At 45.1% G+C, this 26,440-nt stretch overlaps 1 protein-coding gene across 3 annotated transcripts in view; it reads left to right on the top strand.

Moving 5' to 3' along the window:
- The window catches only part of LOC144597571 (kelch-like protein 2), a 125,335-nt gene that overhangs the window by 92,725 nt on the left and 6,170 nt on the right, over positions 1–26,440 (top strand). For all 3 annotated transcript variants that reach the window (XM_078407069.1, XM_078407061.1, XM_078407077.1), the window contains 4 exons: positions 17,312–17,509; positions 20,204–20,305; positions 21,805–21,933; positions 25,458–25,598. In XM_078407069.1, the coding sequence (XP_078263195.1) occupies positions 17,312–17,509; positions 20,204–20,305; positions 21,805–21,933; positions 25,458–25,598 (570 nt within the window). The remainder of the gene's footprint in view (positions 1–17,311; positions 17,510–20,203; positions 20,306–21,804; positions 21,934–25,457; positions 25,599–26,440) is intronic.

The raw sequence follows: 26,440 nt of genomic DNA, 5'->3' as shown, positions 1-26,440 counted from the left end.
AATGTTATGTGGCATTGATGTTGAGCATTGATGTCTGAAATACATCTTGGGGCATTTTTACAGTGTGCAATGTAAATCTAAGTTGCGGAAATGGGAGCAGTTGTCAGTGGTGTTATGCGGACTGACACATCTTTCAGCTTCCTAGATGAAGTTTTGAAACAAGATATTTGGTTTAGGTTGTGGTTTTGGTTTAGTTTAATTGTTGTCACGTGTACCAATAGACAATAGGTGCAGGAGTAGGCCATTCGGCCCTTCGAGCCAGCACCGGCATTCAATGTGATCATGGCTGATCATTCACAATCAGTACTCCGTTCCTGCCTTCTCCCCATACCCCCTGACTCCGCTATTTTTAAGAGCTCTATCTCGCTCTCTCTTGAAAGCATCCAGAGAATCTGCCTCTGTGGCAGAGAATTCCACAGATTTACAACTCTCTGAGTGAAAAAGATTTTCCTCTGAGGTTTCAGTGAAAAGCTTTTGTTGCGCGCCAACCAGTCAGCGGAAAGCCAATACATGATTACAATCGAGCCGTCCGCAGTGCACAGATACAGGATAAATGGGCATAATGAACTTCAAGAAATGTTTGTATTTGCATGATGTTTCAGTCGTTATTTACAGTTGTTGTGGATTGTAGTAACGTACTGCAATAGCCAAAGGAGAGCACAAACTCCAATGCCAAATTACTCGTCATCCTACTCAAGCAGTAGGGCTAAGATGATAATCCATTTAAGCTGCGTCTTGAGATCCCAGGAAGTTGCCGTTAGGCCATCAAACTCACTCCATTAATATCAGGAATCAGGCGAACATTAGATCAAGGAAAAGACTGTGGGAACAGGGTACAGCCTGGCATTGGTCCGTCAGATCCAGGCTCCAGAAATAGCTGCACCTCCAGCCAAGATACCTGGCAATTTATTAAACAGGCACCTACCTTCCCAGCAACATGGAAGATTGCCCAGGCATACCCTGCTCATAAGAAGCAAGACAAATCCAATACAGCCAATTACCATTGAATCTATAACCAACAGCAGTGAAACTAGGCACCGCCAACATGATGTCCTGCCTGGTGTCACACAGCCACCTGACACTGCATGCGAACCAGCAGATCCAACCTAAATCAACCCTGCTCCAAATACAAACCAAAGACATAAAGGCAGGGCAAGTGACTGCCCTTAAAGGTGACTGCCCTTAGAACGGAGATGAGGAAAAACCTTTTCAGTCAGAGAGTTGTGAATCTGTGGAATTCTCCGCCTCAGAAGGCAGTGGAGGCCAGTTCTCCGAATGCATTCAAGAGAGAGAGCTAGATAGAGCTCTTAAGGATAGCGGGGTCAGGGGGTATGGGGAGAAGGCAGGAACGGGGTACTGATTGAGAATGGTCAGCCATGATCACATTGAATGGTGGTGCTGGCTCGAAGGGTCGAATGGCCTCCTCCTGCACCTATTGTCTATTGTCTATTGGCATTCGATGAGTAAGACATCAGTGCACAGAACCTTTCACAAAAGATTGAATGTCTTATTACTTATCACATATTCCATATAATTTGCATAGAGATGTGCATGGTGTATCATATGTCACCGAATGTTGGAAAGACAGCATCTGTGGTAGCAATGTTTATTTCGTACTGAACTGAAATATTTTATGTAGATCATATTTCAGATTGAACCTATAACTTGCACTTTAGAATGGTACTCAAAACCAGGTTTTAAGGCAGTTTGTAGAGACAGTCTTAAGGTTGCATCAGATTAATCAGATTTAGATTGGTTTCTTGTGCTAGACACCAGGGTGCAATGAAATTCCTTGTTCAAATGAAGCTTGTGGAGTAAACTGTGCACGGTATACTGATAGATTCAACAATAAATACCATGGCAAATGCAGAACAGCAGAATGGTGCAAAGATTTTAGTACATGTTCGAGGTAATGAAAAAATATATATTAAAGTGCAATAACAGAATAACTACATGAGATCGAGTTAAGAGTAGGTGGCAACATCTCTGGGACCTGTGTGAGTTTTCTCTGAGATCTTCGGTTTCCTCCCACACTCCAAATACGTACAGGTATGTAGGCTAATTGGCCTGGTGTAAATGTAAAAGTTGTCCCTAGTGAGTATAGGATAGTGTTAATGTGCGGGGATCGCTGGTCGGCGCGGAGGGCCTGTTTCCGCACTGTATCTCTAAACTAAACTCAACCAAAGAGGGTGTGGAAAAAGGTGATTTTCTGTTCAGGTGTCTGATAGCATAGAAACATAGAAAATAGGTGCAGGAGTAGGCCATTCGGCCCTTCGAGCCTGCACCGCCATTCAATGTGATCATGGCTGATCATCCAACTCAGTATCCTGTACCTGCCTTCTCTCCATACCCCCTGATCCCTTTAGCCACAAGGGCCACATCTAACTCCCTCTTAAATATAGCCAATGAACTGGCCTCAACTACCTTCTGTGGCAGAGAATTCCTCAGATTCACCATTCTCTGTGTGAAAAAAAACTTTCTCATCTCGGTCCTAAAAGACTTCCCCCTTATCCTTAAACTGTGACCCCCTGTTCTGGACTTCCCCAACATCGGGAACAATGTTCCTGCATCTAGCCTGTCCAACCCCTTAAGAATTTTGTAAGTTTCTATAAGATCCCCCCTCAATCTTCTAAATTCCAGCGAGTACAAGCCGAGTCCATAGCAGTGGTGATGGAGCTGTTATTAAGTCTCTCGTCCGAGGTTTGAAGCTCTTGTATCTTCCGGAAGGTCGGAGAGAGAAAAGGTGATAGTCTGGGGCGCAGGCACTTTGAGGAAATTCCCAGCCTTGCCGACTCAACGCACTGTGGAAGATGGGGTCATAGAGCATTACAGCACGGAAACACGCCCTTAGACCCACTTTTTACAATGCTGCCAAGTTGGCACACAGGGCTAGTCCCATTTAACTGCATTTGGCCCATATCCACCTCAACCTTTCCTTCCATATATCTGTCAAATGTCTCATGTTGCAATTGTATCCGTCTCTATTCATTCTGGCGGCTCAATCCAGATACAGACTACCTTATGAGTGAAAAGTTCCCCTTGAGGTCCCTGTTTAATCTTTCCCCTCTCTCCTTAAGCCTACACCCTGCAGTTGTAGAATCCTCCACTCTGGGGAAAAGACTGAGTGTTCACTTTATCCATGTCCCTCATGATCCTGTGCATGTCAATAAGTGTGCGTAGTGAAAGTTGGTAGAGCTGCTGCCTCACAGCGCCAGAGACAATAGACAATAGACAATAGGTGCAGGAGTAGGCCATTTGGCTCTTCGAGCCAGCACCGCCATTCAATGTGATCATGGCTGATCATTCTCAATCAGTACCCCGTTCCTGCCTTCTCTCCATACCCCCTGACTCCGCTATCCTTAAGAGCTCTATCCAGCTCTCTCTTGAATGCATTCAGAGAATTGGCCTCCATTGCCTTCTGAGGCAGAGAATTCCACAGATTCACAACTCTCTGACTGAAAACGTTTTTCCTCATCTCAGTTCTAAATGGCCTACCCCTTATTCTTAAACTGTGGCCCCTTGTTCTGGACTCCCCCAACATTGGGAACATGTTTCCTGCCTCTAACGTGTCCAACCCCTTAATAATCTTATATGTTTCGATAAGATCCCCTCTCATCGTTCTAAATTCCAGTGTATACATGCCTAGTCACTCCAGTCTTTCAACATATGACAGTCCCGCCATTCCGGGAATTAACCTAGTAAACCTACGGTGCACGCCCTCAAAAGCAAGAATATCCTTCCTCAAATTTGGAGACCAAAACTGCACATAGTACTCCAGGTGCGGTCTCACTAGGGCCCCGTACAACTGCAGGATCGATCCTGACCTCGGGTGCTGTCTGTGTGGAGTTTGTAGGTTTTCCCAGTTGTGATTGCATGGGTTTCCCCAGGGCACTTCAGTTTCCCCCCACATCCCAAAGACGTGTGGGTCTGTCGGTTAATTTGCCTCTGTAAATTGACCTTTGTATGTAGAGAGTGAATGCCAAAATAGGATTACATGGAACTAGTGTGAATGGGTGATCGATGGTCAGTGAGAACTGGATGGGCTGAAGGGCCTGTTTAATGCTGTATCTTTCAATCAGAAAGGTCACCCCTCAGCACCCTAAGTTCCAAAGAAAAAAGTTCCAGTCTATCCAACCTCTCTATGACTCAACCCCGCTATATCCTCGTGAATCTCTTCTGCACCCATTATAAAATAATGACATTGTTTCTCTAGCTGGGTGACCGTAACTGCATACTGGGTAGAAGGAAGTGAAGATCGTGTCTTGGACTAGGCAGAGCTCACCACCCTTTGCAGGTTCAGGCGGTCAGGAGTATAGCAGTCACTAAACCAGGCTGTGATGCATTCCAGACAAACACTTTCTAGAGCGCATCTGCAGAAATTTGAGAGAAATCTCATCGTTGTGCTGAATCTTCTCAACCACCTCAGAAAGTAAATGTGGAGAAATATGCACTTTCTTGATCAATCACCTCATCCGTGTGAAGGGATCAGATTAGGTTGCTGGTGGAATGGATGCCTGAGGCCTTGTGGTGGTCTACCATCTCTACGTGATGAGGACAAAGTTGTGTTCGCCCTCTTACGTTAGCAAAATGAAAGAGTTGGTTGTTGACCTGAGGAGTCAGGTCAACAACCAACTCTTTCATTTTGCTAACGTCAAGGGCTAGTTTATTGTTGTGACACCTTGGTACAAGGCTCCCAATCTGATTCCTGTACTCCTTCTCATCACTGATCACTGGTTTAGGAGAGGCTAACACTGCTTCCGAGGGTTTATTTATCATATGCACTGGGAACAGAACAATTAATTTCTTTATGTCGGAAGGAACTGCAGATGCTGGTTTAAACTGAAGATAGACACAAAAAGCTGGAGTAACTCAGAGGGACAGGGCAGCATCTCTGGAGAGAAGGAATGGGTGACGTTTTGGGTCAAGACCCTTCTTCAGAATTGTTTTACCTTGTGCAGCTTTACAATGGATATAAAATAATAAATAATACAATAAATTATGAATAATGCGAGGTAACCAGATCATAACATCTGAACATCTATATCTGAACTGCTATCTACCTCATTGGTGACTCTCGGACTATCTTTGATCGGACTTTGTGGTGGTCTAAAGTTCACCTTGCACTAAAAGTTATTCTTTTAGCATGTATCTATACACTGTAAATGGAAGGTATTTATTCACAAAATGCTGGAGTAACTCAGCAGGTCAGGCAGCATCTCAGGAGAGAAGGAATGGGCGACGTTTCGGGTCGAGACCCTTCTTCAGACTGATGTCAGGGGGGCGGGACAAAGGAAGGATATAGGTGGAGACAGGAAGATAGAGGGAGAACTGGGAAGGGGGAGGGGAAGAGAGGGACAGAGGAACTATCTAAAGTTGGAGAAGTCAATGTTCATACCGCTGGGCTGCAAGCTGCCCAAGCGAAATATGAGGTGCTGTTCCTCCAATTTGCGGTGGGCCTCACTATGGCACTGGAGGAGGCCCATGACAGAAAGGTCAGACTGGGAGTAGGAGGGGGGCTGGGGTTGAAGTGCTCAGCCACCGGGAGATCAGGTTGGTTAAGGCGGACTGAGCGAAGATGTTGAGCGAAGCGATCGCCGAGCCTGCGTTTGGTTTCGCCGATGTAAAGAAGTTGACATCTAGAGCAGCGGATGCCAGAGATGAGGTTGGAGGAGGTGCAGGTTAACCTCTGTCTCACCTGGAAAGACTGTTTGGGTCCTTGGATGGAGTTGAGGGAGGAGGTAAAGGGACAGGTGTTGCACCTCCTGCGGTTGCAGGGGAAAGTGCCCGGGGATGGGGTGGTTTGGGTGGGAAGGGACGAGTGGACCAGGGAGTTACGGAGGGAACGGTCTCTGCGGAACGCAGAAAGGGGAGGGGATGGGAAGATATGGCCAGTGGTGACAGGTGTTGCATCTCCTGCAGTTTGACAGGTGTTGTGACCTGCTGAGTTACTCCAGCATTTTGTGAATAAATACCTTCGATTTGTACCAGCATCTGCAGTTATTTTCTTACACTACACTGTAAATGGCTCGATTGTAATCATGAATAGTCCTTCCGCTGACTGGATAGCATGCAACAAAAGCTTTTCACTGTACACAAGTGCACGTGAAAATAAACTAAGCTAAACTAAATAATAGAACTTAAAGATTGATTTGATATTGTACATGGCCACACAGTCGTGTATGTATCGGACATGGAGCACAGGATTGAGCATACAATCTTGAGGAGCACCAGTACTAAGGGTCAGGGTTGTGACCAGTTCTAATGGATTGAGATGTGCTGGTCAGAAAGTTTAGAGCTGTGCTGGAAATGCTTGATACTGGATGAAGGAAGTGGAAATATATATTGCTTTTCATGAGGATAAAATTAAAGGCAAAGTTCAGTTCTGCTCATTTCTGTCACTGGGACCATTAACGAGCTGAAATTAATTGAAATCATTCAAATAATGGAAAGCCTGGTTATAATTTCTATTCTTGTCACAGTTGTGTGCAATGGATGTGTTGCGTTCATTCTCAATTAGTAGTACTAATTGTAACAAATCGCCGAATAAACGTGTATTTACACGGCTTCATCAGTTTATCTCTTGAATTGTCTGTTCATGTTTATTTAATAAGAGTAATTAAAAGATATGCGTTTGCATAATGCTTTTTCATTCCTACCCCAACCACATTATAGGTAATCAAGTATTTCTGAAGTTTAGTGAACGGTAACAAGGCATATGAGCTTTTACAAGTAGAATAAAAACAAAATAATGCTGATTTCTAAAAAGCTGAGAAGAATTTAACGATGTGAAGTAATAAAATAGTAGATTTACATGGTCTCCCGGTGGCTCAACACATCAACTCCCCCTCCCATTCCCAATCTGACCTTTCTGTCCTGGGCCTCCTCCAATGTCAGAGTGAGGCCCAGCGCAAATTGGAGGAACAGAACCTCATATTTCGCTTGGGTCGTTTACACCCCAGCGCTATGAACATTGACTTCTCTAACTTCAGATAGCCCTTGCTTTCCCTCTCTATCCCCTCCCCCTTCCCAGTTCTCCCACTAGTCTTCCTGTCTCCGGCTACATTCTATCTTTGTCCCGCCCCCTCCCCTGACATCAGTCTGAAGAAACGTCACCCATTCCTTATCTCCCGAGATGCTGCCTGACCCGCTGAGTTACTCCAGCATTTTGTGTCTACCTGGTAGATTTTAAATGCGCCCACGTTATCTGCCTTCATGGTAGAAGGTGTTTCAAGCATGCCAACATTGGTATGTACAGTGGAACGGGGAATCTGAAATAAGTGATGGTGCAGAATGGCTAGACTGTTGTTTGGGACCATGGGCCGACTGTTTTAATCGATCCAATCTTTCCTGATAACTCAAACCATCCAATCCAGACACCATCCTTCTGAATCTTTTCTGCACCCTCACTAGCTTAATCTCAATCTTCCTACAGTATGATAAACAAAAACACACACAGAACTCCAAGTGTGACCTAACCAATGTTTTGTACAACGGTTAACATAGCAGTCCAACTCTTAAACTCAGTTTCTTGGCTGATGAAGGCAAGCAAGCCACATACCTTCCTCTCTACGTCTTCTACCTGTGACCCCATTTTCAGGAACTTGTGCTCCAAGATGTTGCTATTCAACCACACTCCCCAGGTTCCTCTCTTTCACCGTGTACACTTTGCCCTGGTTAAACTTCCAAAAACGCATCATAGAGTGATACAGCTTGGAAACAGGCCCTTTGGCCCAACCTGCCCACCCCACACCGACCAACATGTCCCATCTACACTAGTGCCACTTGCCTCCGTTTGGCCCATATCCCTCTAAACCTGTCCTATCCATGTACCTGTCTTATTGTTTCTTAAACGTTGCGATAGTACCTGCCTCAACTACCTCCTTTGGCAGCTCGTTTCATACACCCACCACCCTCTGTGTGAAAAAGTTACGCCTCAGGTTCCTATTAAATCTTTCTCCCCTCACCTTATACCTATGTCCTCTGATTCTTGATTACCATACTCTGGATAAGAGACTCTGTGCATCTACCCGCTGGCTCGAAGGGCCGAATGGCCTACTCCTGCACCTATTGTCTATTGTCTACTCGATCTAGTCCTCTCATGATTTTGTACACCTTTATAAGATCACTCCTCGTTCTCCTGCGTTCCAAGGAATAGAATCCTAGCCTGCTTAACCTCTCCCTATAGCTCAGGCCCTTGACTCCTGGTAATATCCTTGTAATGTTCTCTGCACCCTTTCGAGCTTGACAACATCTTTCCTATAACACGGTGCCCAGAACTGAACACAATACTCTGACTGCAGCCTCACCAACGTCTTCCAAAAACTGCAACATGCTCTCCCAATACTCTGACTGTTGGAGGCCAATGTGCCAAAAGTCTTTCTGACCACCCTATCTACCTGTGATGCCACTTTCAATGAACTATGTACCTGCACTCCTTGATCCCTCTGTTCTACAACACTCCCCAGAGCCCTAGCATTCACTGTGTAGGTCCTGCCCATGTTAGTCTTCCCAAAATGCAACACCTCGCATTTCTCTGTATTAAATTGCATCACCCATTCCTCAGCCCACCTGGCCAATCCATCAAGATCCTGTTGTAATTTTTGACAACCATCTTCACTATCTGCAAAACCACCCATTTTAGTGTCATCTGCAAACTCACTGATTATGCCATGAACGTTCTCATCCAAATCATTGATGTAGATGACGAACGGCAATGGGCCCAACACTGAACCCTGAGGCATACCACTAGTCACAGGCTTCCAATCCAAAAAGCAACCTTCCACCTTTGCCCTCTGCTTCCTTCCATGGAGCCAATTTTCTATGCATTCAGCTATCACTCCTCGGACCCCATGCGATCTAACCATGCCTACCATGCGGAACCTCGACAAATATCTTGCTGAAATCCATATACAACATCTACAACTCTGTCTTCATCAACCTCTCTGGTCACATCCTCAAAAATCGCAGTCATTGTTCGTGAGACGTGACCTCCCACGTACAAAACCATGCTGACTATCACTAGTCAGCCCTTGTCCATCTAAAGTGTAGAAATCCTATCCCTCAGGATACTCTGTGGTAACCTTCCAATCACTGATGTTAATCTCCCTGTGCTGTAGTCCCCAGCCTTTTCCCTGCAGCCCTTCTTGATTGGAGGCATAACATTTGCCTCCCTCCAACCTTCCGCCCCCTCACCTTTGTTTAATGAAGACTCGAAAGTCTCAGCCTCCTGTAATTCCCGCTCTCTAGCTTTCCACGGTGTTCTCTGATATATCTGATCTGGCCCGGGAGATTTGTCTACCTTCATCGCTTCATACTTGTCTGCATTAAATTCCATCTGCCATTCCCATGTCCACTTTCCCAGTAGATTTTACATTTTTTTAGATTTAGAGATACAGCGCGGAAACAGGCCCTTCGGCCCACCGGGTCCGCGCCGCCCAGCGATCCCCGCACATTAACACTATCCTACACACACTAGGGACAATTTATTTTTACATTTGCCCAGCCAATTAACCTACAAACCTGTAGGTCTTTGGAGTGTGGGAGGAAACCGAAGATCTCGGAGAAAACCCACACAGGTCACGGGGAGAACGTACAAACTCCATACAGACGGCGCCCGTAGTCAGGATCGAACCTGAGTCTCCGGCGCTGCATTCGCTGTAAGGCAGCAACTCTACCGCTGCGCCACCGTGCCGATCTAAATCCTGCTCTGACCTTGAACAACATTTTTCATAGTGTCCATCACAACGCCAATTTTAATATTATCTGAATGAATGAATACTTTATTGTCACAAGTGACCAGTCACAGTGAAATTCTTTGCCTGATGGGTTTTCAGAGAGACCTTGATGTCCTTTAGAGAAACACAGTTAGGTATAGCAAGTGATTAGGAAGGCAACTGAATACTGGTGTTTATTGAAAGGCGTTCGACTAGAAGGGGGGGTGGGGAAAGAGTTGCTACAATAGACCAGGCAGATGCACAGTCTCTTGCCCAGAGTAGGTGAATCGAGGACCAGAGGACATCGGTTCAAGGTGAAGGGGAAAAGATTTAATAGGAATCTGAGGGGTAACGTTTTCACACAAAGGGTGGTTGGTGTATAGAACAAGCTGTCAGAGGAGGTAGTTGAGGCAGGAATTGTCCCAACATTTAAGAAACAGTTCGAAGGTATCACAAAATGCTGGGGTAACTCAGCGGGTCAGGCAGCATCTCAGGAGAGAGGGAATGGGTGACGTTTCGGGTCGAGACCCTTCTTCAGACTGATGTCAGGAGCGGCAGGACAAAGAAAGGATATAGGTGGAGACAGGAAGACAGTGAGAGAAGGGGGATGGGAAGAGAGGGACAGAGGAGCTATCTAAAGTTAGATAAGTCAATGTTCATACCGCTGGGCTGTAATCTGACCAAGCTAAATATGAGGTGCTGTTCCTCCAATTTGCGGTGGGCCTCACTATGACACTGGAGGAGGCCCATGACAGAAAGGTCAGACTGGGAGTGGGAGGGGGAGTTAAAGTGCTCAGCCACCGGGAGATCAGGTTGGTTAAGGCGGACTGAGCGAAGGTGTTGAGCGAAACGATCGCCAAGCCTATGTTTGGTCTCGCCGATGTAGAGAAGTTGACATCTGGAACAGCGGATACAATAGATGAGGTTGGAGGAGGTGCAGGTAAACCTCTGCCTCACCTGGAAAGACTGTTTGGGTCCTTGGATGGAGTTGAGGGGGGAGGTAAAGGGACAGGTGTTGCATCTCCTGTGGTTGCTAGGGAAAGTGCCCGGGGATGGGGTGGTTTGGGTAGGAAGGGACGAGTGGACCAGGGAGTTACGGAGGAAACGGTCTCTATGGAAAGCAGAAAGGGGAGGAGATGGGAAGATGTGGCCAGTAGTGGGATCCCGTTTAATCAGGTACATGGATAGGACAGGTTTGGAAGGAAATGGACCAAATGCTGGCAGGTTGGACTAGTGCAGCTGGGACATTGTTGGCCGGTGTGGGCAAGTTGGGCTGAAGGGTCTGTTTCCACACTGTGTCACTCCATGACTCTCTATGACTCTTAAGTCAAGCCATGTTAATTATCATATGCAGAAGCACGGTGAGGTTCATGTACAGTGAAAATCCTGCAACAACGCCACAGGTATACAAACTGAGACAACACACAAAACATAAATTTAGAAGGATGAGAGGGGATCTTAGCGAAACATATAAGATTATTAAGGGGTTGGGCACGTTAGAGGCAGGAAGCATGTTCCCAGCGTTGGGGGAGTCCAGAACCAGGGGCCACAGTTTAAGAATAAGGGGTAGGCCATTTAGAACGGAGATGAGGAAAAACTTTTTCACTCAGAGAGTTGTGAAGCTGTGGAATTCTCTGCCTCAGAAGGCAGTGGAGGCCAATTCTCTGAATGCATTCAAGAGAGAACTAGATAGAGCTCTTAAGGATAGCGGAGTCAGGGGGTATGGGGAGAAGGCAGGAACGGGGTACTGATTGAGAATGATCAGCCAAGATCACATTGAATGGTGGTGCTGGCTCGAAGGGCTAAATGGCCTCCTCCTGCACCTATTGACTATTGTCTATAAATTAACCATAAATTCTACAAGACAGTGAAAAGATTTACTGTGCAAAGACAAAATGTTAATTGCAAAACACAATTTACAATTGGTCCATGGTCGTGTAAAAGGTGGTCTCCTATGTTCCGTTGCTGAGATAGCATTTCGTACTGTTGGTTTACAGATTGTGGCATGGTTCAAGTCTTGTAGCCTTGTACTCCTGACGGGTTATGGAGTCGTGCAGTGTAGAAACAGGCCCTTCAGCCTATCTAGTCTGTGGCATACATCTAAAACCCATTTACATTGTGCACTAACACTATTTTAGTCTCCCAACATACCAACTTTCCCCATTTTCAACCCCTCAGTTCGGTTCAGTTTATTGTCACGTGTACCGAGGTACAGTGAAAAGCTCAGTATACGTCACGATAAACTGAGCTGAACTGAGTGGTTGAAAATGAGGGGTTGCTAGATTTACACATCAGGGGCAATGTATTGCGGCAATTAACCTACTGCCTATCATGTATTTGAGAGGTGGGGGAAGCCCATATGGTCACAGGGATAGTGCATCAACTGCACACAGAAAGAATCATGTATAGTGGAAACATTCAGTATATTTTGTATTATATTTTTGTAGTGTTGTAGTGGAGAATCTTGGTGTGTGTCCCCCTGATTGTTATTGTAGTACGTTTTATAACATGGTGGTAGGGTGCGGATAAACGTGGCGGCACGGTGGAGCAGCGGTAGAGTTGCTGCCTTACAGCAAATGCAGCGCCGGAGACTCGGGTCCGATCCTGACTACGGGTGCTGTCTGTATGGAGTTTGTACGTTCTCCCCGTGACCTGCGTGGGTTTTCTCCGAGATCTTCGGTTTCCTCCCACACTCCAAAGACGTACAGGTGTGTAGGTTAATTGGCTGGGCAAATGTAAAAATTGTCCCTAGTAGGTGTAGGATATTGTTAGTGTGCGGGGATCGCTGGGCGGCGCGGACCCGGTGGGCCGAAGGGTCTGTTTCTGCGCTGTATCTCTAAATCTAAATCTAAAATCTAAAGACATCGTTTGGAACCAAGGTTCAGTGAACAAACAGAGTGCTGGATCTTGCAGAAACCTGTCCTGTTAGACTTGAGCCCCAAATTGCCAGAGATCTGCCCAGAAGGTTGTTGGCTGCAACCTTCCCCCCATTGACGAACTGTACACTGCAAGGGCCAGGAAGCGAGCGGGCAAGATCATCTCTGACCCCTCTCACCCTGGCCACAAACTCTTCGAAGCACTTCCCTCTGGAAGGCGACTCCGGACTGTCAAAGCAGCCACAGCCAGACATAAAAACAGCTTTTGTTTCCACGAGTGACAGTTCTACTCAATAACCAAAGTCTGTAGTCTCTTTTTTGCTCTGGTTTATTTTCACCCACATGTTTAGACCGTAATGTTGTATCCTTATTGTTTTGATGTGGTTATGCTTTATTCTTTAATTGTTAACTGTATGTTTGTGTTGTCATTTGTGAGTGGAGCACCAAGGCACATTCCTTGTATCTGCACATACTTGGCCAATAAACTTATTCATTCATTCATTCATTCATTCATTCATTCAATTCATATTAATGCAAATCTAAGCTGATGAAATGGTGAAGTATTGTGATCTGCAGTAATGATAAGGTTTACCCAGAGGTCAGGATTGTACCTAGATCATTGGAGCTGTGCGGCAGTATTTCTAGTGGCTGCTCGCCCCAGCCACCTGTTTCATCTCTTCCTGCTGGCTATCTTCACTTCCCACCCATAATCTTGATGCAGGGTTTCAACCCAAAACATCGACCATTCCGTCTCCCCCACTCATGCAGCTCAACTCACTGAATTCTCCCGGCAGATTGTTTGTTGTTCCAGATTCCAGCAACGGCCGTCTCTTGTGTGACCAAGCTATATATCAGTTGATGGACACAAAATGCCGGAGTAACTCAGCGGACAGGCAGCATCTCTGGGGAGAGGGAATGAATGAAGAGGGGTCATGACCCGAAACATCGCCCAAAAAGCTTTTGTTGCGCGCTAACCAGTAAGCGGAAAGACAATACGTGGTCTGAAGAAGGGTCTCGACCAGAAACGTCACCCATTCCTTCTCTCCAGAGATGCTGCCTGTCCCGCTGAGTTACTCCAGCTTTTTGTGTCTACATGATTACAATTGAGCCATTCACAGTATCTTTTGACTCTGAAGATTACAAACTCAGTACAGGACTGAGGGAGCACTGTACTTTTAGTTTAGTTTAGTTTAGAGATACAGCGCGGAAACAGGCCCTTTGGCCCTCCAACGATCCCCGCACATTAACACGATCCTACACCCACTAGGGAAAATGTTTACATTTACCAAGCCAATTAACCTACAAACCTGTACGTCTTTGGAATGTGGGAGGAAACCGAAGATCTCAGAGAAAACACACGCAGGTCACGGGGAAAAATGTACAAACTCCGTACAGACAACACCCATAGTCGGGATCGAACCTGGGTGTCCGTCGCTGCATTCTCTGTAAGGCAGCAACTCTACCGCTGCGCCACCGTAACCACCCTTGTGCTGTACTGTTGCTATTGCCACCTTTGTTTCCTCTAATGCTCTCGGAAGCCTGTTTAAAATCCCATTGCACTCTTGTGAAGAACAGTAAGGGTTTCCGAGCCAATATTTCTCCCTTTTCCAAGATCACTGAAACAGTCATTATCTCATTGCTGTATATATGACAATTGTTTGCATGTACAAATTAATTGCCTCATTTGCTGCATTACACAGTGATTACACTCCAGATGTACTTTGACTCTAAAATGGCTTAGAACCATCTGTGCAATGCGACTCTGTTTTGATTAGAAGACACGATACCCCAACACAAAATAACGTATGGGGAGGATGGGCTTGGAGCATTGAATGAATGTGTAGGAAGGAACTGCAGATGCTGGTTTGAACAGAAGACAGACACAAAAAACTGGAGTAACTCAGCGGGACAGGCAGCATCTCTGGAGAGATGGAATGGGTGACCTTTCGGGTCGAGACCCTTACTCAGACTGAAAGACACGGGAAAGGGAAACGAGAGATATAGACGATGATGTAGAGAGATGTAGAAGAATGAATGAAAGACGTGCAAGAAAGTAACGATGATAAAGGAAGCAGGCCATTGTTAGCTGCTTGTTGGGTGGGAACGAGAAGCTGGTGCGACTTGGGTGGGGGAGGGATAGAGAGAGAGGGAATGCCAAGGTTACTTGAAGTTAGAGAAATCAATATTCTTTTTACGGCGCTGTAAGCTGCCCAATCGAAATGAATGTACCAGGCTAAGAGCTTCGGTAATTTTTACCTTAAGGTTTTATGGTAGAAACATTAATTATGTTTGGTATTATATTTATGTAGTGTTGCAGTGGAAATTTTTGGTGTATCCAACTGATTATTATTGTAGTACATTTCATAACCTGGTGGTCGGGTGTGGATAAAGACATCGTTTGGAACCAAAGTTCAGTGAACAAACATAGAGCTAGGTATTGCAGAAACGTGTCCTGTTAGACTTCAGCTCCAAATTCATATTGTGTAGGAAAGAACTGCAGATGCTGGTTTAAATCGAAGGTAGACACAAATTGCTGGAGTAACTCAGCGGGACAGGCAGCATCTCTGGAGAGAAGGAATGGGGACAATAGACAATAGGTGCAGGAGCAGGCCATTCGGCCTTTCGAGCCAGCACCACCATTCAATGTGATCATGGCTGATCATTCCCAGTCAGTACCCCGTTCCTGCCTTCTCCCCATACCCCCTTCTCGACATTTCGGGTCGAGATTCATATCAATGCAAATTCATATCAATGCAAATCTGACCTGCTAAAACCATGAGGTATCTGCAGCAAATGACAAGGTTGACAAATTGAAAATATTCAAAAGGACAGTAAAGAAGGAAAGTTAACTGTAAAGTAAAATGGGAAAATTGAAATCAAGTTCTGCACAGAAAGAGAAATAGACATTGAAAGGAAACAATAGAAAAATATTCCATTTTATAAATCTCTGTATCGTCACTAGTAGGGTTTAGCTATTCCTTTCTGAGCCCTAACTCTCTGCATCAAATTTTAAATACTGCTTCATTTGCGTCACGGGTTTCTTGAAGCTACTGGAGGTTGATGGTGAACTAATCTTTTTATTAAGCTAATGGCAGAATGGAAGAAATATGAAAGCAATTTGAGATAATTTGCAACTTGTAGGATATCCCTTCCCTCAGATTAGCTGGGCGTATTAAATATTGTAGAAAGGATACATCAATGCACAAATTAAATGTAAATTTTGCCCAAAGTTCTTTAACTTTTTTTAAAAACCTTTTTTGAGTATGGCATAGTCAATACTTATAGTCAAGAGTGTTTTTAGTATAACTTGCATTATTGAAGAAGGGCCTCAACTCAAAACGTCACCCATTCCTTCTCTCCAGAGATGTTGCCTGTTACTCCTGCATTTTGCCTGTTACTCCTGCTAAGTTACTCCTGCATTTTGTGTCCATCTTCGGTTTAAATCAGCATCCGCAGTTCCTTCCTACAAAATATATTGCATTGTTGAAAAATAGATGCAAGGATAAACATGGAAAAAGTGAGATCTATCCAGCAGTGTTCCTTTCAATGCACCGTTCTTGGATTTTGAGACACAGAGATAATCGGGCTTTCTGCACTCGTCAGACTTATTTAAATCTGCAATACAAAATTAAGTTATTCCAGGGTGACACGGTGGCGCAGCGGTAGAGTTGCTGCCTTACAGTGCTAGCAGCACTGGAGACCCGGGCTCGATCCCGACTACGGGTGCTGCCCTTAAGATGTTTGTACGTTCTCCCCGTGACTGCGTGGGTTTTCTCCGAGATCTTCGGTTTCCCCCCACGCTCCAAAGAAGTACAGGTTTGTAGGTCAATTGGCTTGGTATAAGTGTAAAATTGTCCCATGTGTGTGTAGTATAGCGTTAATGTGTGGGGATCGCTGGGTCGGTGCGGACTAGGTGGGCCGAAGGGCCTGTTTCCGCACTGTATTTCTAAACCAAACTAAACTGAAGTCTGAAGAAGGGTCTCGACCCGAAACGTCACCCATTCCTTCTCTCCCGAGATGCTGCCTGTCCTGCTGAGTTACTCCAGCATTTTGTGACTAAACTAAACATAGGTGGGCACAAGATGCTGGAGTAATTCAGCGGGTCAGGCAGCATCTCTGGAGAGAAGGAATGGGTGGCGTTTTGGGTCGAAACCCTTCTTCAGACCCGAAACTAAACATAGGTGCACTTGATTTGGTAAACTACTGAAATAAGAAGTCAATCTGTCCCTAATTAAATTTTCTGTTCACAAAACACTACGGAATGAAAAGGTCAAAGTTGATTGACCTTTTCACCCTACCCTTCTCCGTCACCTATTCCTATTCCCCAGAGATGCTGCCGTTCCTGCTGATTTACTCCAGCTTTTTGTGTCTTTCTTCGGTTTAAACCAGCATCTGCAGTCCCTTCTTACACATGGCCATATTTTTACCTCAGCCGACATAGAAAGTCCGAGAGATCGCACAGAAGCAAGTATTTTGGCCCAAAAATTTTAAAGCTGACCACAAACCATCCATATATCAGAACGTAACCCAAGTTTTCACGATCAATACCAGTAATGTCTGTGTGGTGAGGATTTTTTAAAAATTAAACAGTACCAAATCTAATGTTTTTTATACAACCATCTCATGTTGAGCAGCGAAGAACCGCTTACTTGAGGAGCTACGTTTTCTTTAGTAGACTTTGATCCCTGACGAATTACTTTTTTTTCTCCTTATTTTCTGCAGGTGTGATGTGTATGGGCGGGTTAGTTTATGCCGTTGGCGGTTTTAATGGATCTTTGAGGGTGAGAACAGTTGATTCGTATGACCCAGTCAAAGACCAGTGGTTCAACAATGCTAACATGCAGGACAGACGCAGCACTCTGGGAGCTGCAGTACTGAATGGAATGCTCTACGCAGTTGGAGGATTTGACGGGAGTACAGGTACGTTGAAATTGTGAACACTGGTCTTCCATGTTGTGTAATAATGTATGGGCGCATTTTCAATGTTTGTAACTTCTCAGCTTATTACTTAAAGATCTGCCTTTTTTTTAAAAACAAAGGTACTGCAAATATTGGTCATTTATGTCTAGACTGTTTAACTGCAAGCCTCTACTTTTCTGTCAAGTAACCCTGGCATTCCCTCTCTCTCCATCCCTCCCCCACCCAAGTCACACCAGCTTCTCATTTTCACCCAACAATCAGCTAACAATGGCCCGTTTCCTTTATCATCGTTACTTTTTTGCTTATCTTTCATTCATTGTTCTTTATCTCTCCACATCGTCGTCTATATCTCTTGTTTCCCTCTCCCCTGACTGGTCTGAAGAAGGGTCTTGACCCGAAAGGTCACCCATTCCTTCTCTCCAGAGATGCTGCCTGCCCCGCTGGGTTATCCCAGCTTTTTGTGTCCATCTTCGATTTAAACTAGCATCTGCAGTCCCTTCCTACATATCTATCTATATACTAAAACTCTGGTTTGTTTGTTTGTTTGTTCCTGAACTACAGCCAAAACGGTACACGATAGCGCGACAATTGTAGGCCCACCTTACTCACCGTCGTCCCTTTGGTGCTAAAGGAAGAAGTTTAATTGAAATCGGTGTTATATTTTTAAAGTTATTCACATTTTAAAGTTTAAATCTAGGGAGGGAAGGATGGAGTGGGGGGGTTTTGGAGGGAGGGGGGGGGGGGTTTGAGGGAGGGAGGGGGGTGGAGGGAGTGAGGGGGAGGTTCTGGTTCTGGTTGATTACTGCGCCAACACCTCATAAGTGGCTATCTCGCGCAGGAGGGAGGATAATGGAGGTTGAGGGGGATGGAGGGGAAAGGGAGGAGGGTGGGGGGGAGTGAAGAAGGGTGGGGGGGGGGGGGGAGGGGGGAGGAGAGGGTGCTGTACCAATGCAGGAGAGGTTTGGGCCCAATGGGTCCACTTGGTCGAGTTTATATTATTAAATCGCATTCCCCAACAGCATGAATGTATTACATTTAAAATAAACACCTTTTGCTGCACGTTTGATTGATGCTTTTTGAGATATAATTGTTGTTGGAAGGATAAAAGGTGATGTAGGTTGGAGAGGGAGGGTGAGAGTGAAGGTGGTGATCAGAAAGATTAGAGTTGGGAGCAAGTCAGCCGCAGCCATACAGCAGATCAAAACTGCCATGGTATGGGAAATTCTACAGACTATAAACAGGAACAAATGTAAAGGTGGCTGAATATTGTATAAACAACACCTACTAGTTGGATAAATATATTACTTCAAGATGTTCATTGGACAACTTGTCGCGATTATTTATCCTGATTTTGATCTGATCTGCCCTGCGGATCAGGTTGCAATTTAGCTGCTTGTTATGGAAAAGTTAAAGGTCGTTTAATGGTGAACGAAAACCATACGAGGATTTGTCAACTCGTTCAAAACTAAGCAATACAATCCACAGTGATTCACAGATTGTGCTGAATGAACTTTTCCCAGATTTGTGGGTGGTGCTGCCTTACAGCGCCAGACCCGGGTTCGATCCCGACCATGGGTGCTGTCTGTGCGGTGTTTGTACGTTCTCTCCCTGACCTGCGTGGGTTTTCTCCAAGATCGTCGGTTTCCTCTCACACTCCAAAGACGCCCAAATTTGTAGGTTAACTGGCTTGATATAAATATAAATTATCCCTAGTGTGTGCAGGATAGTGTTAATGTGCGGGGGTCGCTGGTCGGCACGGACTCATTGGGCCAAAGAGCCTGTTTCCGCGCTGTATCTCTAAACTAAACTAAACTAAACTATAAAGATGAACCTGATGGGTCAAGGTTGGGAAAGTTGATCTAAATTGCTGCAAACCATCCAGTCACATCCTCCTAGAAAGGGTATGAATGTGAATAACTGAAGGCATTGAGAAAAGCACAAAGTGCTGGAGGAACACGGCACGTCAGGCAGCATGTGGGGAGGGAATGAAAAGGTGACATCTATTCTCTGCTGCAAAACAGTTTGCTTGTACTGATTCTCTGGAATATCCACTAATTGAACTAGAGGTTGACCTACCCTGCAATGTTAATATCCTTGAAAGAAATGAGTGCAAAAGGGAATATTTTCTAAAAATTGGGAAATCAGTTAAAGGATAAGTTGAGAATTTAGATGCAAATTAAATATCACATTAGTGACCTCGCTTTCAAGTCAAGTCAAGTCAAGTCAAGTCAATTTTATTTGTATAGCACATTTAAAAACAACCCACGTTGACCAAAGTGCTGTACATCAGTTCATACAAACGAACATAAAATGGCACACAAACATAACAGCACATACATAAACACTTCACAGCGCCCCCTCAGAGGGCCTCAAACGCTAGGGAGTAGAAATAGGTTTTGAGCCTGGACTTAAAGGAGTCGATGGGCTTAATGACAATCTGGAAGATCTCTTGATGAAGATCTCTTCATTTTTTCTCCTCCTAATTAAAAGTAATGAGTTATTGAATTCCATTGCACAACTTACTCTGTTATGACTTCTAGGTTGCTTGCCTTCTGGGCTGCCTTTTCAGATATAGATTTTTAAAATTTGGCTAAGTTAGTTCACATTGCCTGTGAATTATGTTCAAAGGATCATTCTGAAGTAAATAAGCTGAACACCTATCGTACAAGCACGTAACTTTGCTGTATTTTCCAGGTTTATCATCTGTGGAGGTGTATAATGCCAAAGTGAACGAGTGGTTTCACGTAGCTCCAATGAACACCAGGAGAAGCAGTGTTGGTGTAGGTGTTGTAGGTGGTAAGTAGTGCTGAACCTGTTTTGTACAGTGTATTGCAAAGCCTGTTGTACAAGCCCTTCACTTGTTTGCGTGATTATAATGAATAATACACAGCCACATCTGCTTTCTTGGCTCTTCGACGAGAGTTTAGCAACATGTTCTCTCACTGCTCCCCCTCTGTGATTTCTCCTGCCCTCCTGCTCTACGACCACATTTTGACCCAGACTCGCTACCACAGCCACATCTGCTTTCTTGGTCTCTCCTGAGATGCTGCCTGACCTGCTGAGTTACTCCAGCATTTTGTGAATAAATACCTTCGATTTGTACCAGCATCTGCAGTTGTATTTGTGGAATAATTTTTAAAAAGCAGAAAATGCGGGAAACATTTGGTCAGGCAGCATTTCCTGGCTTTTTTTTAGATTTTATAGCTGGAATTTCTTGGTTTTTGTTTTGCTAGCTACTAAGGTTGAGTTACGAAGCAGTGGATTTATGTTGTCTGGGAGGCTGGAATTAATGTGTGCCCCTCAGGACACTTCATGATGGTTGAAATGTGTAGGAAGGAACTGCAGATTGCTGGTTTACACCGGAGATAGGCACAAAATGCTGGAGTAACGCAGGGGGACAGGCAGCATAAAGGCTCAGTCTGAAGAAGAGTCTGGACCCAGAACGTCACCCATTCCTTCTGTCCAGAGATGCTGCCTGTCCCGTTGAGTTACTCCAGCACTTTGTGTCTATCGTGATGGTCGCCGTCAGATCAACAGGATGATAGTCATTAAGCCAGGAAAAAATATAAAGGTGGCTAAATATTGTTTTAAGATTTTTTTTTAGATTTAGAGATACAGCGCGGAAACAGGCCCTTCGGCCCACCGAGTCCGCGCCGCCCAGCGATCCCCGCACATTAACACTATCCTACACCCACTAGGGACAATTTTGACATATTACCCAGTCAATTAACCTACATACCTGTACGTCTTTGGAGTGTGGGAGGAAACCGAAGATCTCGGAGAAAACCCACGCTGGTCACGGGGAGAACGTACAAACTCCGTACAGACGGCGCCCGTAGTCAGGATCGAACCTGAGTCTCCGGCACTGCATTCGCTGTAAGGCAGCAACTCTACCGCTGCGCCACCGTGCCGCCACCTACTGGTTGGATAAATATATTACTTCAAGATGTTCATTGGACAAACTAACAACACCATAAACAACACCTACTGGTTGGATAAATATATTACTTCAAGATGTTCATTGGACAACTTGGCGCGATTATTTATTCTGATTTTGATCTGATCAGGTTGCAATTTAGCTGCTTGTTATGGAAAAGTTAAAGGTTGTTTAATGGTGAACGAAAACCATACGAGGATTTGTCAACTCGTTCAAAACTAAGCAATACAATCCACAGTGATTCACAGATTGTGCTGAATTAACTTTTTCCAGATTTGTGGGTGTACATTGTCTTGCTTTTCTTTGGCACTGTTATAGTATATGTATACCTTTAACCAGGTTATTGAATTTTTGGTAGGTGTGCTGTATGCTGTTGGTGGCTACGATGGAGCATCACGCCAATGTCTCAGCTCTGTGGAGGCCTACAACTCTATCAAAAATGAATGGGCTTATATTGCAGAAATGAGCACCCGACGGAGTGGAGCAGGTGGGAAACCGGAACATACAAACGGCACTGTAAAAAATGCAGAAGAGTAGTTGGGCAGCTGGGGAAATGAGCACTTTGGGAAACTTGCACAAACGTAATGGAGTGAAACATTTCTGCTGTTTCGTTTAAAATCCGTTAAAAGGCAGAAAGTTGACACAAATTGCTGGAGTAAACTCAGCGGGTCGGGCAGCGTCTCTGGAGAGAAGGGACGGGTGACGTTTCGGGTCGAGACCCTTCTTGAGACTGATGTCAGGGGATGGGGACGGGACAAAGATAGAATGTAGTCGGAGACGGGAAGACTGGTGGGAGAACTGGGAAGGGGGAGGGGTTAGAGAGGGAAAGAAGGGACTACCTGTGGCAGGAAGTTGCTCCTTTTTGTTACTTCTGCAGCACTACAATGAAGAAATGTCTTCATGATAATACAGAATGGCCACATCGTGGAAGGAGACTATTGATATCGGTTTATTATTGTCACGTGCACTGAAATATAGTGGAAAACCTCTGTCTTGCAATCCAGTCAAATCATACAAGTACAATTAAGACATACGCAAATATAACGTGTCGTGTAAAGTGAAAAATACTACAGTGAAGAATATAGTGTTACATCATAATAATGTTATAGTCGCAGGGCAAGTACACATGGTCTTCATGGTTACATGGTTGTGAGTTGAGAGATTGTTACATCCTAGTTTATGGAAGGATCTTTCTGTAACCTGACAACACTGTGGAAGAACCTGTTCCATAGATACATAGACAATAGGTGCAGGAGTAGCCCATTCAGCCTTTCGAGCCAGGACTGCCATTCAATGTAATCATGGCTGATCATCCACAATCAGTACCCCGTGCCTGCCTTCTCCCCATATCCCTTGATTCCGCTAGCCCTAAGAGCTCTGTCTAACTCTCTTTTGAAGGCATCCAGTGAATCAGCCTCCACTGCCTTCTGCACTGGCAGAGAATTCCACAGATTCACAACTCTCTGGGTGAAAAAGTTTTTCCTCATCTCAGTTCTAAATGGCCTAACCCTTATTCTTAAACTGTGTCCCCTGGTTCTGGACTCCCCCAAAATTGGAAACATGTTTCCTGCATCTAGCCTGTCCAATCGCTTAATAATTTTATATGTTTCTATAAGATCCCCTCTCATCCTTCTAAATTCCAGTGAATACAAGCCCAGTCGCTCCATTCTTTCATCATATGACAGTCCCGCCATCCTGGGAATTGACCTCGTGAATGTACGCTGCACTCCCTCAATAGCAAGAATGTCCTTTCTCAAATTAGGAGACCAAAACTGCACACAATACTCCAGGTGCGGTCTCACCAGAGCCCTGTACAACTGCAGAAGGACCTCTTTGATCCTGTACTTAAATCCTCTCATTATGGAGGCCAACATGCCATTAGCTTTCTTCACTGCCTGCTGTATCTGCACGCTTTCCAGTTTGTTGAGTCTGTATATTTTCTGTATAATTTCAGATCATCTTCACGAGCATTCGAAAAGAAAAACGGTGAAATCTATTTTCTCATTTATATTATTTCATGCACACCTGTTTCTCAGATGTAGGCAAACTATTTTGTAAAAAGAGAGCTCTTTAATCAAATATTGAATTTCGTTGTCAGCTGCACTGCTTGCTTTTGGTGGATAAGATGGATCATTACAAACGTCTTGCTCCATCAATGTACAGACTCAGGAAGACCCTTCCATTTCTACAGGGTTTTTTTAACCAACCTTTTATCCAGGCTGGTACAGGCTCTTTTATTCATCTCGATGATGCCTATCATGTGGCACTTTATCAATGCCTTTTGGAAATTCATATATATCCCACCATTGTTGCATTTCCCTAATAGATGCAGTTGAGAACCCTGTCTCTCATGGATGAGAGTAAGCCATGATAAAGGGAAGACAATAGACAATAGGCGCAGGAGTAGGCCATTCGGCCCTTCGAGCCAGCGCCACCATTCAATGTGATCATGGCTGATCATTCTCAATCCGTACCCCGTTCCTGCCTTCTCCCCATACCCCCTGACTCCGATATCCTTAAGAGCTCTATCTCTTTCAAAAGCATTGGTGTTGAACATATTACAGAGTCATACCGCACGGAAGCCCAAGTTGACAATGTCAGCCAAGATACCCCATTTAAGCTCGTCTCATTTGCCTGTGTTTGGCCCACATCCCTCTCAGCCTTTCCTACTCATGTATCTGTCCAAATGTCTTTAAAATGCCGTTATTTTGTCTGCCTCAATGACTTCCTCTGGCACCTTGTCCCAAGCACCACCACCACTCTTTGAGTGGACAGAGTTGACTCGGGTTCCTTCTATACCATTCTTCTCTGGCCTCTCATTTTTGATTCCCCTCATCTGCACTTACCCTATCTCTACCCCTAATCACTATCATATTATCATCCGAAAATATATAATCGAGCTGAAGAAACTGGAGCTCTTACAGAAAGCAGGATGGGAAGGTGCAACCAAGGACTGTTGCAGATATTTCCTGAAAAGTCATGCACAGATTGGGTCCACGAGAGTTCACATGTTATAGGATTAGAATTAGGCCATTCGGCCCGGCCCCGTCGAGTCTACTCCGCCATTCAATCATGGCCGATCTCTGCCTCCTCATCCCATTTTCCTGACTTCTCCCCATAATCCCTGACACCCGTTCGAATCAAGAATTAGTCTATCTCTGCCTTAAAAATATCCACTGACTTGGCCTCCACAGCCCTCTGTGGCAATGAGTTCCACAGATTATCTACCCTCTGAGCAAAGAAGTTCCTCCTCACCTCCTTTCTAAAAGAGCGCCCTTTAATTCTGAGGCTGTGACCTCTGGTACTGGACTCTCCCACCAGTGGAACCATCCTTTCCACATCATCCACTCTTATCTATGCCTTTCATTATTCTGTATGTTTCAATGATGTCCCCCCCTCAACCTTCTAATCTTCAGTGTTGTCAAGCGCTCAGTTCTCAGTGTTACGCTTTGATTTGGAAAATGTGCATGAAGTGCAAGAGAATTTGTTCACTGCAAGCACCAATCTACTGGAGGAGCTCGGCACCAATGGAAGGAAATGGACGGTCAATGTTTTGGAATCCTTCACCTGGGAAGAAAGAGTGGAGGGAGAATTACCAGCTTAAAGAGGTGAAAGAGGACGGGTGGAGCAAGCGCTAGTAAGCAAGTGTGGAATTCTTTGCCACAGAAGGCTGTGAAGGCCAAGTCAGTGGATAGTTTTAAGGCAGAGATAGATAGATTTTTGATTAGTTGCTCTAGATAGAGCTCTTAAGGATAGCGGAGTCAGGGGGTATGGGGAGAGGGCAGGAACGGGGTACTGATTGTGCATGATCAGCCATGATCACATTGAATGGCGGTGCTGGCTCGAAGGGCCGAATGGCCTCCTCCTGCACCTATTGTCTATTGTCTATTTGCATCTTCCAAGAAAGCCTAATTCATAGCTGTTTTGCTCAAAGTCTGGTAAGGGAAGAAACAAGTGACCAATATTTTCAAGCATTTCAATGTCATTTGTATCCTGTCTGTTTTGCTGCAGGTGTGGGAGTTTTAAACGGTTCACTCTATGCTGTTGGAGGCCACGACGGTCCACTGGTGAGGAAGAGTGTAGAAACGTATGACGTGTCTTCAAATACCTGGAAGCAGGTTGCCGACATGAATATGTGCAGGAGGAATGCAGGTGGGATTGGTTAAATCATAATCATAATCATACTTCATGTGTGCTCTCCACCTGACTCCAATACACCCCCTCCTCACCCCTCCACCTATCATGTGATCGCTCTTGGCCCACCATAATCATAATCATAATCATACTTTATTAGCCAAGTATGTTTTGCAACAGACGAGGAATTTGTTTTGCCATACAGTCATCCCAACTGAACACACAAAATACATTTTAACATGAACATCCACCACAGTGACTTCTCCACATTCCTCACTGTGATGGAAGGCGAAAAGAAGTTCAACCTCCGCCCTTCTCTGTTCTCCCGCGGTCGGGGGCCTCGAGCCTTCCGTTGACGGGACAATCTTGACTCCCGTAGCCGGCGGTGTTTTTTAGCCCTCCACATCGGGGCGATCAAGCTCCTGCATCGGGGGGAGGGGGCATCTCAGCTCCCCCGCGCTGGGCGATCTGACCCTGGGTCAGGGCTGGTCGAAACCACCTGCGGCTGGAGCTTCCCGACATCTGTCTCTACCCGAGACTGCGAGCTCCTCGATGGTAAAATCCGCAGGCCGCAGTTGGAGCGTTGATCCCAGACAAGGGATCGCACGCTCTGATGGTAAGTCCATGGCCCCGCGGTGGGGCTCAAAGTCAGTCCCGAGCAAGGCCACCATCTCCATGATGTTAGGCCACAGAGTGAACCGGAGATACGATCCGGAAAACAATCGCATCTCCGGCAAGGTAAGAGATTGAAAAAAAAGTTTCCCCCGATCCTCTCCCCACCCCCCACATAAAACAAACCAGAGAACATTAACACAAAACTTTTAAAACACACTAAAAATAACAAAAAGGACGAAAAAACA

Source organism: Rhinoraja longicauda, chromosome 1, assembly GCF_053455715.1.
Source record: "Rhinoraja longicauda isolate Sanriku21f chromosome 1, sRhiLon1.1, whole genome shotgun sequence".
NCBI classification, from domain to species: Eukaryota; Metazoa; Chordata; class Chondrichthyes; order Rajiformes; family Arhynchobatidae; genus Rhinoraja; species Rhinoraja longicauda.
Note: the sequence above shows the minus strand (reverse complement) of the source record. Positions and strands in the feature narration are given on the sequence as shown.